The following is a 15,997-nucleotide window of genomic DNA, read 5'->3' on the forward strand; positions in this document are numbered from 1 at the left end:
GGACATTTATTGCTGGAAGGTGGCGTAGCCTCTTGGGTAACACTGTAAGGTTAAGGTGAGACTTTGTTTTGATACAAACACGAATAAAGAAGACTCTTTTGTTAATTTATTCATTGTTAAAGTTTCTCTGTTTGGCACCTGACAAAGACCACTTTGAGGCAGATTTGAATTAGTTTTTGGAAATACAGTATAATGAAGTCTTTCAGATTTTATTGGCTTTCTGCCTTTCATTCTTTCCTATAGAAATGACACCTTAGAGGGACATGCTCTGGAGAGTAGCAAGACGCATACCAGATGTACTAAGAATTCTTGGTAAAAATGTATGGCTTGCCTTCTCTTGAATTAATTTCTTCCTCTTGAAAAGATCACTAGTGATTCAACATTAATTCAGGTATTTAAAATACAAGAAACCTTCAGTGCATTATTTTAAAATAGCATCAGTTTGACTGGACAGGCTGCTCATTGACTGCTATTGAACCACCAACCGCCAGCGTGATTTCCCAGGGAATCAGCACTAACAGGTCAGGGATGGATTTCTATCTCAGCTGTAACATATACAGTGTAGCAAATCAGGCAAGTACACTTGACCCAAGTCCTGTGTTTTCTTATGGGGAACACCCAGGATTAAGAAGTATAATACTCAAAAAAGGTAAATAGTAAAAAACTCCAAACTTCAAAAAAGTAAAATACTCAAAAGTATGGAAATGTAGTACCAAAGGAATGGAATGATATAACAAAAAATACCATAAAATTATTCTAGCTAAATAAATTAAGGGGAAATTATATACATGAAGATAAAGAGGACTTAATATGGCATATTTCCTCTTCAAAATTTTAATCTTCTTAAACATATTATCAGCAGTCTTGCAACTATCTGTCAGTCACATGCAGCCTCATCTGAGATGAACAGAGAACAGCAAAGGAGTCTGACCTCTTACCTTGTTTAGAACCACGAAATCGTTATTAACCAGACTGTGCCACCGAAACTGCACTGTGAATAACTGAAACAGTGGATTACAGGACCAGTGTTCCACTTGGCTGGAAAATGTTAGGAACACAGTTTTCTGGATCTTTCAGCCTGGATAACTAATAGCAATAACTTAATGTTGGAGCCAAGAAGCCTTTCTAATGCAGTTCTGAATACACAGGATATTCCTGCATTTTCCCAAAGACCGTATAAAGTCCTGTTTCCTGAAACAGCAAAGGATAATATTTTCTCACTGTTTGACACCTTCTCCCCACTCCCTCATCACTTAATCGAAGCTCTGTGGACTCTTTCTGTGAGCCACATGTTCTCTGGCCTTGAAAGTACCCTTGTTTTCCATGAAACCTCTGTGTTCCAACACCCTGGCTTTATAATAGAGATCTTGTAAACTAAGAGCGACAGTCATGACCACAAGTTCTTATGGAGTTTCACCCAAACAATAGAAGTGTTTTGTCTATGAACTCCTGAGAGGACAGGTTTATACAGTCCTTCAGCTCTTAATCACAGTTCTCCACCACTGGCAACTCAGCTTTGGCAGTTTAACTGCAGATCACAGAAAACACCATTGACTGGCACTGCAAAGCCAAACTTTCCAATAGTTACTAAACAAACACAAAATGGAAAATTGTCCCCAAAATCTTAACTCAATCCTCTTGAGCATTCCCATAACACTACATAATACTTCAGAATCGTGAGCTGCTCTCCCCCTTGATTTTTATTCTGTTTTCACTCAAATTGGACGTTTCCATCCACTTATGTGTCACCTACGTAATCTACAGAATGTATGGGAGACAATTTCTGCTTTTTGATCTGGGCAGCAGCTCAACCAATGAAAAGCAGCTGAAGCAACCATTACATGAGCCATCCTGCTTCCCTGTGGCTTTCATCATACTCATTTACCTGCAACCATTACATACACAGGCTGGTCCCACACAGGAACTGCAAGAGTCTTACTCTCTCAATAAGAACAGGTTTCACATAATTTGGCTTTTAAGAACTGGCAGTGATGACAGGCATAATACTGAGCCAGTTTGGACAGATTTTTGGGGGGATCACAAATGTATCTTTGCACTAGGTGTAAAGAGTACTTTACTGGTAGACTGCAAGCACTTGTTGCAAAACCTGAAATGCTGCAGTATTTGAGGAAAAGCCTTAAGAATTTACTGTAAGCAAGTACATTTCTCCAGTTTGTCTCTGAAAATACTAAAAGTAAGCATGTTTTTTGTTTTTTGGTTTTTTGTTTTTTTTTCCCCTAGAAAGCTAGCATGCAAGTTGCAGTCAAATTGTTAGAGCATGGTGATAACTGAAAAGCAAGGTTGCCTTACAATAGGAAGAGTGCGGTGAGCTTCAAAGCAGCATTATTGACTGAAAATGTGGAACATCTCACTAAATAATCTCTCAGTAGGATATTACAAAAAAGAGACTTTTCCAAGAATAGACAAAAATCAGAATATAGAATATGAGCAGACAAGAAGAAGGTTAGCCAATGCATCAGGATGAAATCTGTCTGGAAATTTACAGGTATAGTCTGGGTGCAATTTCCAAACAGCCGTGTACCTACTTTTCAACAGCATGGAAAAATCCAAGTATTTTACTAACACAGTAATTACAACAATGGGTAAGAGAGACTAACACCTCTTAGGTAATCTCCTTATATTCAATTACAGGAAAAACACTTCCTCACTGCTCTTGGGTTATTGACAATGAGCCAAATTTTATGTGAAAATTAGAGTTATAGCCACAGACAAGAATGGCCTTGTAACTCCAGTTCTGGAAGAAGTACTGTTCTTGTATTGCTCACTGCTTAACAAGTAAATGGATGATATAATGCACAGGGCAGGGACCCATGCTCAACCTCTGTTAAATTTTGTTAGCTGCCTCCATCTACAAACTTGTTCACCATGTCTAACTTTGATTATCTAAACATATAGTTCAGGTCTCAGAAAGTTTGTTCATTTGTAACATCTGTTCTCTTGCAGTTGTGCGTAAGATGTTCAGGAAGAACACAAAGTGCTTATCTATATCTAGATGTGTCTGGTCACTTACACTGACTCACATGGTTACTGGAAAAGAAACTATAGCTTACTATATACATATGTTTGGTGAGGCAGTTAAACAACAAGGGAAACCTGAGGAAAATTAACCTGTAAACAGGAAATAGGCCCTTGGATTTTGTCTCTGGAGGATTTTGTGAAATGCAAAGCACTTGTCCCATGAAAGAATTTCCCAAACTTTTGAGGCTTAAACACCATAAAAATATTCAACACCTGAGAGCAATCTAATACAGAGACCAGGAATATGCCAAGCCAGATACTGTTACCCATAAGCTCAAAGCTTATTAACACAGAAATTATGGGGGATGCACTGGATGTTTACATTCACCTCAGTTACCTTGGAACACTTTTGCAAAACATTTTTCCTTCTCAGGAAAGCTATATATCTACTTATCTACAATTTCGCAGTAGTATGCCTCATTATCTACGCTGGTTGCAAGAACTTAATTGGTATTTTTCCATATAGTATCTTTTGTAATACAATGTGTACGTTCAGGCTGGTTTTGAAACCACGTTTACTGTACTCACTTCCACTTTGTTTTGTTGCTGAGATGAGGGCATATTACTGGTATGTCACAGAGTTGTAGGTGCAATTACAGTCTTCAAAATACTGTATTTGCCAAAAGAAAATACATGAAGCTGGTGCAATCAGCTCACAGAAAGTCAGACTTCAGCAATAATTATGTACATTCAGGTCTGTTGAAATAGATTGCTCTAGTAATAAAGCACAGTAACCATAGGCATGGTGAAATTCACCTCTCTAAAGCAAAAAGTAAAGAAAGAAGTTCAAATTAGATTCCACTGAAATCAGTAAATTTCAGAATAACCTCACGTGATTTCAATACCAGAAGATTTTTCTGAAATTGCTTTCAAGGTAGACAAAGTGATGTTGAAGAGATCTCCTAAATGTACAAATTCCATAACTGGTGCGAGGCTGTTACTTGGCTCAGCAAGAAGGTAGTCTGCTGAAGTCAAATGCAAGTACTCAAAAATAAGTTATGTAGTTAACCAGTCTGACTGGGGGGAAAAAAGTATGCAAAAGTCGCATAAAAAAATCAGTATTTTAGCTTAGCTACCATTGCTTTATCTGGAAAATCACTATAAGTCTTGTCTGTTTGTCTCATATTATGGTTAGAGCTGTAACTACTGAATGTAGACACTTGAAATGGTTTTGGGTTTTTTTTGCATTTTCACATACTGACATGGCTACCAGTATGTGGTGAATTTATTAAGAACAGGGCATAAGAGTTACTGCACTTGCTTGACCTAAAACCCCCTATTCATTCATTTTGACATAGGCAGCTCATTACTTAAATGTTCTCAGCACTCTTAGTGCTCAGTCACTAAGACTCGTCAAATTTTGTTTAATTCCTCAGAAGAATCCCACCAAACCCCCAAACAAAGCAACAATAACAACAACAAAACAAAATACACACACACACACACCCCACCCTCCGAAAAACAACAGACCTAGAAGAGCTATCAGTGTTATACACAAGTTAGCAGATGCTGCTTTGCTCAGGAAAACCAAGATAAAGCAAGCTGCAGTGCTTAAATAAGCTGCTTCTGATGTGCAACAGCTGCAGAAGGTTATTCAGCAAGCAACTGATTAGTAAAGAAACCCCATCAAAGAATCCTACCCCCCTTGCCCCACCAAACAAACAAACAAACCACGAACCCAATTTTGGTATCAAAAATCAAAAACTTTAGAAATATTCTCAGGATATGACCCAAATCTCCATAAACTTTCTCCACTTACTAAGTTTTCATTTGTGATCACACCATATCCCACCATTTTCAAGACACAATTTATAACTTACACATAATTAGTTAAAATGTTATCCAACAAACATATTGATTGCAGTGTATTGTCTCCTGTGGTAGACATCCAAGAGTTTTTTGTTTATTTGTTTCTCAGTCATTTCACCACTGCTGTAGGACTCAAGCCTTCCCACTACTGTGTTAACCAACTCCTTTCTTCCTGAATTCTTATGCAGAAAGCTACTGTACCCTTTCCTCATTGTGCTCAGCAATTTACCATTTCATTTAAATTCGTGGCCAATATTTTAACTCCTATGTGTCTTCAGACTGTTTTCTATTTCTTTCCCTCACAATACAAAGAAATTTCTGTTAAATATTTGAATATGTACTGCTTTTAAGACTGCAGTATTGTCAGAGTAGCTTTCTTACAGCCATTACTTCATCTTGGCATTTTCAGACAAAAAAAGGTATTTTGTTTTAATTCTTACCTTCTTCTCCAACTGCAGTTAAACTTAATTAGATAAAGACTTTATTTGTTGAGGTCTAATAGCGCGCAGTTTCAGCTGAACTGAACGTAGAGTCAGGTGTGCTTTCCTGTTGCATCATTTTTATGCCAATACTAGAGTATGACTTGCTTAAGAGCTGCGTAACTGCACAGAGAGTCGGGCCGGATGCATCTGGAGAGAAATCGCCACTGTGCCAGCAGTGCAACAGCGTGTAGTGTTCCTAAAACGCCGCATTGTGCGTTGCCTTACCTCGGGGTCACAGAACGCTTTGGGTTGGAAGGCTTCTTAAACACCATCTGTTCCAAGGCCCCTGCCATGGGCAGGGACACGTGCCACTGGGCCAGGCTGCTCCGCTGTGCGTAGCTAAGCACGAGTGGCAGAGCTGCTGAGCTGTGGAACGGCGGTGAACATTCCCGACGGAATCGCCGTCCCCAGGGACCCTCCCGGCGGGACCGCGCGGGGGTGGCAGCGCGGCCGGGGCGCCACCTGGCGGCCGGAGCCGCACACGGCTTGGGGGGCGCCGCAGGGAGCAGCTGGGAGGGACCAGCTGGGAGGGATCATCAGGGAGGGACCATGCGGGAGGGGCCCCCCAGGAGGGAGCAGCTGGGAGGGTCCCGCCGGGGAGGGAGCATCCGAGAGGGTACCCCCAGGAGGGAGCAGCCGGGCAGGGCAGCAGGGGCTGAGCGGCCACGCCCGGGGCTCACCTCCGCGCCGCACCTGCAGCAGCACAGACCGTTTGGGAATGAGCACCTGCCGCCCAAAGAGAATTCCCAGGCTGTGGATGCAGATTCCCTCCTCCTTGGTTACAAACAAACACAAACAGCCAACGCTTCTCATTTTCTGATGCATGCTTGTACTAGGGTTTCACTTACACATGTTTGCAGCTAAAACATATATTTCAATTACTCCCCTTGCTCCCAAGTGGCCTTATGTATGAGAAGGAATGAAGGTTCTGGCACAAGAAGGAACGTGGTAATTCTCTTAAAGCATGCTGCAGGATGTTTACTTTCAAATCAGGGATAATCTGGAGTGACCACACCAGCCCCACAGTTGTGCGACAGCTGGATGAAGACACAGCAGCAGTCCTGCAGGCACAGTTCAGGAGATGAAACTATACATTTAGAGGAAAGAAACAGATATCATTATGTTTTTAAACAAAGGCTCCCAGATTTCATAAGTAATCCAATCTCCTTGTTAAATAGCAGAAGTGAAAGTTTCTGTTTTAAGTAGGAAGGGGGAAAACATTTACAAGGTACACTAGTTCCAGTATCAACACACATACGACAGAGCCTGGGGTTTAAGGTGGAACTTTCACTCACAGCCTTTACCTTCCTTTTTCCTCAGGTGCGCTGACCATTCAGCTGAGTTTTGCTTTCAGAGTGCTCAGCCTTCAGAAACACATCAGGGGCTCTGCTGCTCCACAGGACACACGAGGGCTTACCAGGAACCCTGAATTTACTAAAATTTCTGCTGGAATGGAGAAGGACAGGAATGACTCATTTTCACAGCCCTTTATACACGAATGCTTCCTTCACGTTGGGTAACACCCAACATGCACAGCTTAAACACCCATCTTTACGGGAACACAGAAACATTTTCAGAAGGGAACTGGTTACATGCCTTATTGCACACCGTGTGCACACAAGTTTGGAGACAAACAATTTCTGCACACAGGTAAATGCAAAAGGTAGCCAAAGTGGTCCCCTTTGGAAACGGAGTTGGACAGTGATAAAGAAGGGAAAGATCACTTGTTCCTGTTGTGGAGAGAAAAAGGATGGACAGCAGCCAACAGCCTCTCTGTCCTCAGTCTTTCTGCCTACCTTTAAGGTAGAGGTGCTTAGGCAGAGATTTCTCCTGTATTCTGGAAAAAAAACAATAACAAAAAAAACCCCACAAACCCAAAACAAAACAAAAAAAAAAACCACAACAATCAACCAACCAACCAAACCAAAAAACTACACCAAAAAAACCCCAAGAGAGTAAAAATGGGAAAGGTGTTTATGGAGGCTAAATCCCAGCACTCTTGAAGAAATAACTTATTTATTTGCAGGGGAAAAAAAGAGTGGTAAAAACAGAAGGAAAAATATGGGAATGAGAAAAGCCCCATTGCAGTGGAGTAGAAACCTTGGCAATATCATATAGACTGCATTAATGATAGATTTTTATTTTATATTTTGAATGTAGCTTTTGCAGAAGTCATATATCTTAAGTCATAAATGTGTTTTAGGATTAAAGAAGAGATTATCTGATGCTATTGTTCAGGAGACAGATAGATGTTGGACACAAGTTAGCGTTAGCAGCAGCCACACAATTTATTCTCTGTGTTTAATCAAATATTTTTGTGTTAGTCATCCTTTCTTCAGGATTGCTTCTGTACCTGGACTGCTGTTGACATTTTCAGATAGGTTAAGAGCCTAATTGCTGATGCAGCTCTTGATGTGCTTCATTAGTTAACCTAAATAATAACCTAAAAAAAATGGAGTCAGACTGGGTGAGAGGGCAGAAGGGCACAGTCTGTGCATAGAAGGCAGGAAAGTCATTGGAAATTGTTGAACCATGATCAAAGAAGTTGCATATTTCTATGTGTGCTGTGCGCAACACATGAATCTTCCTGCAACTGCAGGGAGCAGAAACAAATCTTTTACAGTGTAGTCTCTGGGTTTCTTTTAAATCAACAGCGTTTTTTGAGTTACATGGAGGAAGGACTATATTGTGGTTACGACAAGGTCACAGCATGCTTAGTTCAGTTCCCTCTTCCTGAAGTCAAGCACATAATTTCATTTCTTGAAAACAAGAAAGAATCATGTTTCCTTTGGTAAAACATGAGATAGACAGTCCTACGAACTGTTCATTAGGTTCATACCTCCATGTTCTCGTTCAAGGCTACTGCCACTGAGATCTGAAAACAAAGGTCTCAGCCTGCTGAGCCAGCTCCTTTACAGCTCACCAGTTTCCACCCTCTGCCCTCCATCACAGTTTCTCTGTTTATACAGCCCAGGCACTGGGACCGCTGGGCTTCTAGGCTACATGAGTTGTCTCTGTCCCAATCAGTCTGTAAAATGAAAGTATCAACAAGCAGTACCCAGAGATGTCAAGGGATCCACCACCTCTGTAAGAGTAAATCTAATGCTTAAGTCTTTGCAAGATAGATGCATTACAGCACAGAGCTTTTTAGCTCAGGATTTTAAATGATGTTTCTCATTTCCAAGGAGAAGCTGGAAGTGCAGACTAAATTTGAGCCTCCTTTGGACTTTTATATCAAAGGGTCTTTCTCTGGTGAACATGGTCCAAATTATATGAAAATGTTAACACCCACGATCAAGTACAGGTCTCCAAAGTTAAAGAGACAGTTCCATTTGTTTGACATTCTCTGGCAGCTTTCTGCCTAGTGAGTGGAGACACGACAAACAAAAATCTGTGCCTAACGAGAGTGATTTTCCATGTCATCTCCCCACAGCAAGTGTCTGGCTTGCCTGGCCAAGAGCCAATGCCCACAGCTCACCCAAGAGCCACCTACCAGTACAGCATAACTGACCCCTGATTTTCAATCACTCTTTATCCTAAAGTAAACTCATTATTTCTCCTTATCTGCAGTTGTCTAAGCTTCACTGTATGCAGGACCAAAGTCCTCTGAGCATTATTGCTGTGCAATGGCAGGCAGGAGGGGAGAACAGCTCACCCCAGCTCCTGCCAGGCTCACTGCTAAAGCCAATGTGTGCTTTTGTCAAAGAAGCAACTGTGGTCATTCTCAATGTAACAGTCTGCACCACCAATTAAAATAAAAGTAAAATTTATTTGGTATAGAACAGAAAAATTGGGAGAAGAAAATCACTTACAAAATAAATGTTAAGCAAAAAAATTCACCGAACTAGATTAATATTTATAAAAAGCTCAAACTTTAAGCATCTGATAAAAACATGTTACTTTCTGCTCAGCCAAGGTTTTATGTTTCTCTTGTGTGGAATTGGAAGTCCAAATTTAGATGTTTTCCTCTGCATGCATTAGTTTACACTAAGGAACATTATCACAGACAAACTGTATTTCAAAACAGCAGCATACTCTGAAGGGTTACTCCCTTTTTTAAGACTTGCGGTTTCCCTTTTTTGCTTTTAGTCTGCGTACCTACCTGCTGCATACTCACTCACTGAGCCCACATACACGTGCCCTGCTTCTGGCTGAGTTACTCCAACATTCCTCTTTTTGCCAGTGATCCAGGTTTACATTTTAACCGAATGGTCCAGACACATCCATCTTACAGGCTACGAGATTTCCATTTTCTCTCAATGTATGTGAATAACCACTCCATAAACTTAACTTAATGTACTCCTGGATATCTTAGGTGAGAAATTCTCATTATTTTCTGGTGAATACTGTTTGAAAGACTAAAGATCATACAATATATGTTATAGACACTCAACGTACCGCCATAACGAGTTTTTTGCACCTGACTGGTAGACAAGGATGTTCACACTATGGTGATATGGTGCTACACACATGCACATTTTATATTGTAATTTTCCCTCTAGTATTGATAGCAACATTCAGCCAATTGTTTTTTGTTTCTTTGAGCAATCTTCTCTTTTCAAGTGCCCTGTGGCTGAGGGGCTCTCTCTAGGTTTCTCAAAGTTTGACATTCTGCTTAAAATAATCTCAGTTTGATCATTCAGCTCCATTGTTGGCTTCCAAGGCAAAAAGTACCCCTTCTATCTCCATACTTCTGCACAGAAAATTGTTGTGTTACAATATATGTAAAACAGTTTAGTTCCTTCATCCTGTGATCCAAGGCAGACCTACTTCTACAAGAGTCATATAAACAGTTGTTGCTGCTAGGAGAAACTACTGTCCATTTTTTTAAATGACAATTTAAGGAACTTCTTTAACAGTTCCATCTTGCAGGAAAAAAAAGTAATTTTTATGATTCTTTTGTGTTGGGAAATGCTGGCTTTTAAACAAGAACTTCTCAACCTTATTTATTTCATCTACAGAAATACATGCTTCCTGAATCACAAGATAAGTTTTCTTTACCAACTCCGAACATTAATCAGTGTGAGACCTCTTCTTCCAGTGGCTGGTGCAGAAAGTCGTAACAAACATAATGTGCTTTTCTTCCAAAAATACAGAGGGGAAATTATTTTTACATGGTACAAAAGTTATTTTATTTACTGAGTTGAATTAAACAAAAATGAACATCTGTGGCCATTGTAACACAGTGTGAGCCTTCGTGATAATGTAAGTTTGATATGTGAAGGTTTATAATGCAATGCCATTGAAACAAATCCAGGAAATCTTATATGCAAGCAGTGAATCAAATTTAGTCCTGTAATAACCTATGCAACCACACTGAAGTCAGTTGGGCTGTGTGGACTGCAGCCTCAGACGCTGGTTTTGGGAAAGAGTCAGGTTTTCAGAGCAATACCAACAAGTGATTGTGAAGCTTACCAGTGCCCACACCTCACCTACACACCGATCCAGTGGTCTCTCCACACACTGAGCTCCACCTGAAGTGAGCACATTGGGCACATAACAATATCAGTGCTTGGCTCAAACACTGTGTAACACTACTGTCGGCACTATTCATGTTAGGACTTGGAAGGAAGAGCAACATCTATTAATTTTTCTAGTGAGACCAGAAATGTCAACTAAAAAAGTCATAAGGCACCATTGATTCAATCTGTTTTGTATTATTCTTTTTTAACACTTCATAGTGAAATAAATACTTTAATACTGATCATATTGTAAATAGCTACTGATATATGAAGCAATATATTGAATAATAAAATGCTGCATTGTTCTGGAATATAACTAGGGACATTTATAGCAAAAGATATAAGTGGAAAAGTTGTTGTTAGGTGAACAAAAATGTATCTTTCTGCAGTGTTAAGCTATTTTACATGTATGCCAAACATTCAGTCTGAAGAGGTTTCTAGAGTAAAAAGAATTGCTAAAACCTAGGCAGCTCAGGTTTCTTGCTTGTTAACTGAGGGCCTTTTACACAGCACATTTTAAAGTGAAACTGAAGCTGGTTTTCCAAGCGTTTGGTAGTGATCCATAATTCTGGTCAGAAAACCTTTCTGAAAAGATCAAATATAATATATTTTGAATTACAGAGAGAGCTGGCAGAACAATGGGCAGCATTTTCATTTACTTATCAAAGTAAAACAATCATGTTGGAAGCAGGTAACTTACAAAGAAGGTATAGTTTCTGGAGGGTTGAGGGGTTATTTTGGCTGCATAGCTATTTGGATATTAATAAAGATTTGGCAGGTCAAGGCACTGAAAATATTGTATTCTTAAATTCAAAATGTTGTTCCTTAAAAAGTTTTAAGTGCTTCAGTTTAAAAACATGACTACAATAATTTATCCTTTAAGTTATTATCCTAAAAATCTTATTTGGACTTCTATTCACATAATAGTATCCCAAAGAGACAGGCACTTTGTTTAAGTGACATCCATAAAATACATATACAAATTCAATATTGCGCTAGGTTTGATCCCAAGGTGCACCTGTCACATGGAGGTCCCACTAGTACCTGTTTAAGAAACTCCTACAGCCACGATCCTGCAATTAGATGTGGACACATCCCTGCGCCTGCGCAGTTAATTGCTGGTTCAAGACCATAAACAGTAACTTAAAATAGGTCATCAGATATAAAAATGTAAAAAACAGGTACAAACGCTATCACAGCTAACAAGATTTTGTAAACACTGAAAAGACCAAATTAACTTTGATCTGGTGTAATGCAGCTTGGTCTCATTCCCTTCAATGTGTCTGTCCAGGCTGTCAGGCAGAAGGGGATCTGCCCCTCCACAATCACAGAAAGAGCAAAAAGCCCTATGCACTGACAATTCAGTGGGATCCAGACTCTCTTTGGCTAAATTCTTAGGTTTTCAAGGACTGACCTCATTCTAGCCCCAGAGCATAATAAGGATCGTGTCTCCTATTCTAGAGAAACATTTTCTTAACCTACATGAGTAGTTTTATGGTTTGGGGATTTTTTTGGAGCAACACCCTGTGAAGCATGGCTGCTGACACAGGCTTGGTAGGGATCCTGAGGAGCACTTCAAAGAAACATACTGTTGATGAGACTGAGGAGAATTTTTTCACAGCTAACCTTCAGAGGTCCAATTAACAAAGAGCAATATTTCATTCAGCAATATATCAAATTCAGAATTATAATCTTCCTCTAATTTCCAAAGGCATTTTATATGCATTTAGATCCACTTGTAAAATTCACTCATACGATGAACTCTTCTCTTATATACAAAATTCAAAAGCCATTAAACACATTAACCACTTGTCACAATGTTTGAATACTTCACTCTCTCTTGCTGATAATATAAGCCTTGCAGCTCTCTGTGAAGAATCCTCTCAGCATAGGTTGAAAGGACAGGCTTCATGGCAAATTCAGAAGACCAAATCTTCCCATTTCTGTTGAACCAGTGCAGACAGCAAATTTTGGATGCTCCCACATGAACGCACAAATCTCAGAACCCCCTCACTACATCAAAGGGCACCTTTTTGACCTCAGCTGCTCTGCCGTAATGCAAGTCAAATACAATCTCTCTGAGACTTGTGACCCAAGTCCCAGGATGCTTTTTAAGTCAAACCCCATCATTTAATTGTACCAAAGAAACAACTGGAAAGCAGTCTGTGGAGCACTGGCATTAATGATACTTCACAGGAGGAGCCTGCAAGGACAATAATTGCTGCATTTGCAGCAAGACTACTTTCTGAGGACTCTCCACATGCAGTATCAGGCAGAGGGCATTACAGCAATCCAGGGCATGGATGACTCTGGGTTGGTCCACATCAGAGTAGGAAAGAATTCAGTCACTGGAAGCATAACACTATTAAAAAACTAGGAAAGAGGGATAAAAAAATATATATTTTTATGCTGATGAATGCTTCACTTGTGCTTTTCTTTGGAAGAGTCTCTGCAGATAAAAACAAGGCCAGACACACTCCACATTTGAGGAGCATGTGCTCCTCGTTGTTTAAGCATTGTTTAAGACTTCCTCAGCTAAGCTGAAGTGAAAAAGTTAAGGATGAACTCTGGGTCACCTTGCAATAGGTCTATGGCTTGCAGAAGCAGATGGGCCAGGTTAGGCATGCAAAGAAGGATCCAAGAGACTGTTGGCTACACATTTTTCCCCAGCAACTGTTTCTTTAAACATAAAATACTTTATGATTCAAATAATACAGCCACTGCACCCAAAGGGAATGCAACAGCTTTGTTCAAGCTCTATGAAATTCAAAGTCAGACCTCCCGTGGAGCTCTCAGGGGGACTGGGTTGGACACAGTGAGCATGATGCACATATGTTGTGTATGGTCCACAAAATGCCTGCAGTATAAGCAAATAAAATTCATAGCTTTGAGCAACTATAGTTCATAAGCTGCATCTATTACTTCTGTAATAGAGACTGAAGTCTGTTCCAGCTGACAAGCCAAAAGTGGAAATAATCAAGACAGACAACTTTCCAATGATGTGGACAGGAGAGCTGACTTGAAGGAAACTTGAGAACAGATGTTGCCCAAAGATGGGCCAGAACCCATTTCACCTTGGTATAGGCGGGAGTGGGGGGGCACCTCTTTCTTTTCGGACAGAGCCACCTACAAGAGAAAGAAGGGTTTTTTTGTGTTACTCCTCCTAGAATACTCCTTTTGAAGTGGGAGTTTACATCCAAGCAATTAATTCAGTAACTGGTGATGATCTACTAGTTTAGTTGCCTAGCCATTAAAAAAACCCAAACAACTCTTTGTAGAGTTTCTGGTTAGTTTATTAAACAACACTTGAAGTTTTTAACCAGAATGAAGTTTTTAACTAATGCTAAGCCCAAATTCCTGGAAAGCACATGTATTTCAGTCCTTTTTCTCCTTCCTTAGCCAGATAACTCTTGTTAGCCTTACTAATTTATGCAAGCACATTCTTTCTCAGTGCTACTTGCAACACATGCAAATTTCAACAAAAAGTGGCAAGCTCTAAACACATAACATTTCAAAGCTTTGAATGTTTTTCCCTATATGAAGATTTTCATAGCAAACTCATGAAAGGAATCACAAAAAAATGCATATGTTACCCTGCCTTTCTTCGTTGACTAATACAAACAGGATGAAAGCTAACAGGGCATTGTGAAGGGTCAGAGACTAAGAGGAATTTCTGCTTCAAACCACAGCCTCATCATTTGGAAACAGGAGAGAAACATCTGAGTGTGCAGATGATTACAGGATAACTATGAGCCACCAATGTCACTGGTTGTGAAAGAAGTAAATTGATCCTTGGGTGTATCAGGCAAAATACCACTAATTAAGGCAGGAAACAGTCATGCTGCCGTAGAGGACATGTTTGATGCCTGAACTGGAACAGCATGTAATACTGATTGGAAAAGAAAAATGAAACTGAAATGTATACATAAGCAGCCCTGATGATCAGAGAACTTGGAAGCAGCGTGTAGTACATCCAGATTTAATCAGACCAGCAAAACAAAAATTGAGAGGAGAATATGACTTCTGTCTTGAAAAATACTAGGGGTTTAACACACAAGAAGGGAGAAAAACTAAACTCAGGGATGATGCTGGCACAAGAATAAATGAATGTGCATAAATTTAGATGGGAAATGAGAAGGAAGTCTTAGGGAGTTTTGTGGTTCTGGCTGCCTCTAGCAAAAGGGCTGACAATAATGGCAAGGCTGGTTGCTTACAGTACATGTTCCAACTTAAAAGACAATTCCCTACTCAAATACAAGTTTAAGAGGGCTTTTGCCTGCGAACCTGCATTTAGCTTTTCTTGTATGATGAGGAAGGGGGACAAGGTTGTTGGTCTGAGAAGTTCCGAAACCTCAGCATTCAGTCTCTTCTCCATCCACACTGTTTTTAGGACAATACACTGAAATTCCAATTGCAGAGATGAAATACACTTACCTCTACTTTCATTTCTTGCTAGTTTACTGGGGTAACTTCTGTTCATGGGTACATATGGCTCTGGAGGTGGCAAATCAGATAGAGGATGAAAAGAAAATCTGCTTTCCCATTCATCTGCAAAAAATCCCATGGAATTTACTCATTAGTTTTCTGACACAGCTTAGAAAAGTAAATTGACATTAATATCATGTTTAATGCATGTTTTATATTGCAAAATGCTTACACAACTGAGTATCAAACCAACATTTTGTTAGAAAGTCACGGAAAAAGGTGCTTTTGGTTAGTTTGAGAGTGAAAATTTGTATCAACTGCAACTGATCATGTAGCCAGTGTAACGCAAAATCACAGATCAGAAAAATTGCCATGGTTCTGCTTATAATGAAATAAGTCCTATGTTCCCTTCCATATGTAATAGATCTGCTTTTTTAACACACACACACACACACACACACATGCATGCACGCACACGCTACCAGAACTGCATAGAGTCTTCTACTTCAGAACAGTACATTGTTCCTGGTATAGAATTTTCTGATATTCATATGTCATTGATATACAGAGCTCAAAAGCATCACTAAAAACATTCCTATAAGCAGTGGTTTTTCTTTCTTAATATTTATACTGGAAAAAGAAAATCTGGGGCCATTTTGATAAAATTTATGACACAGATCCTGTATGCAACTAGTGTCAAAACCGGAAAAACACATCAGCTGAAACTATATCTCTTTAGACTACTGAGGCCCTGCTGCTGTACTTACTGAGTCTATAGGA

The 15,997-nt window shown here is 39.8% G+C and overlaps 2 protein-coding genes across 9 annotated transcripts in view; both read right to left on the reverse strand.

Moving 5' to 3' along the window:
* Positions 1 to 6,909, reverse strand: part of GPR155 (G protein-coupled receptor 155) — a 35,946-nt gene extending 29,037 nt beyond the window's left edge. The window contains exon 1 of one of the 3 annotated variants that reach the window (XM_071561889.1): positions 6,635 to 6,909. The gene's annotated coding sequence lies outside the window, so the exon portion shown is untranslated. Of the gene's footprint in view, positions 1 to 5,288; positions 5,387 to 5,555; positions 5,719 to 6,634 lie in introns of those variants that run through there. The other 2 variants (XM_071561887.1, XM_071561886.1) reach the window with 2 other exon arrangements.
* Positions 6,910 to 9,079: 2,170 nt separating this feature from the next.
* WIPF1 (WAS/WASL interacting protein family member 1) overlaps positions 9,080 to 15,997 on the reverse strand; it is a 55,847-nt gene continuing 48,929 nt past the window's right edge. For all 6 annotated transcript variants that reach the window (XM_071561670.1, XM_071561666.1, XM_071561669.1 and 3 more), the window contains 2 exons: positions 15,227 to 15,340; positions 9,080 to 13,918 (listed from right to left, as the gene is read on the reverse strand). In XM_071561670.1, the coding sequence (XP_071417771.1) occupies positions 13,863 to 13,918; positions 15,227 to 15,340 (170 nt within the window). In that variant the 3' untranslated portion in view covers positions 9,080 to 13,862. The remainder of the gene's footprint in view (positions 13,919 to 15,226; positions 15,341 to 15,997) is intronic.

This window comes from Pithys albifrons, chromosome 8, assembly GCF_047495875.1.
Source record: "Pithys albifrons albifrons isolate INPA30051 chromosome 8, PitAlb_v1, whole genome shotgun sequence".
Taxonomy (NCBI): domain Eukaryota; kingdom Metazoa; phylum Chordata; class Aves; order Passeriformes; family Thamnophilidae; genus Pithys; species Pithys albifrons.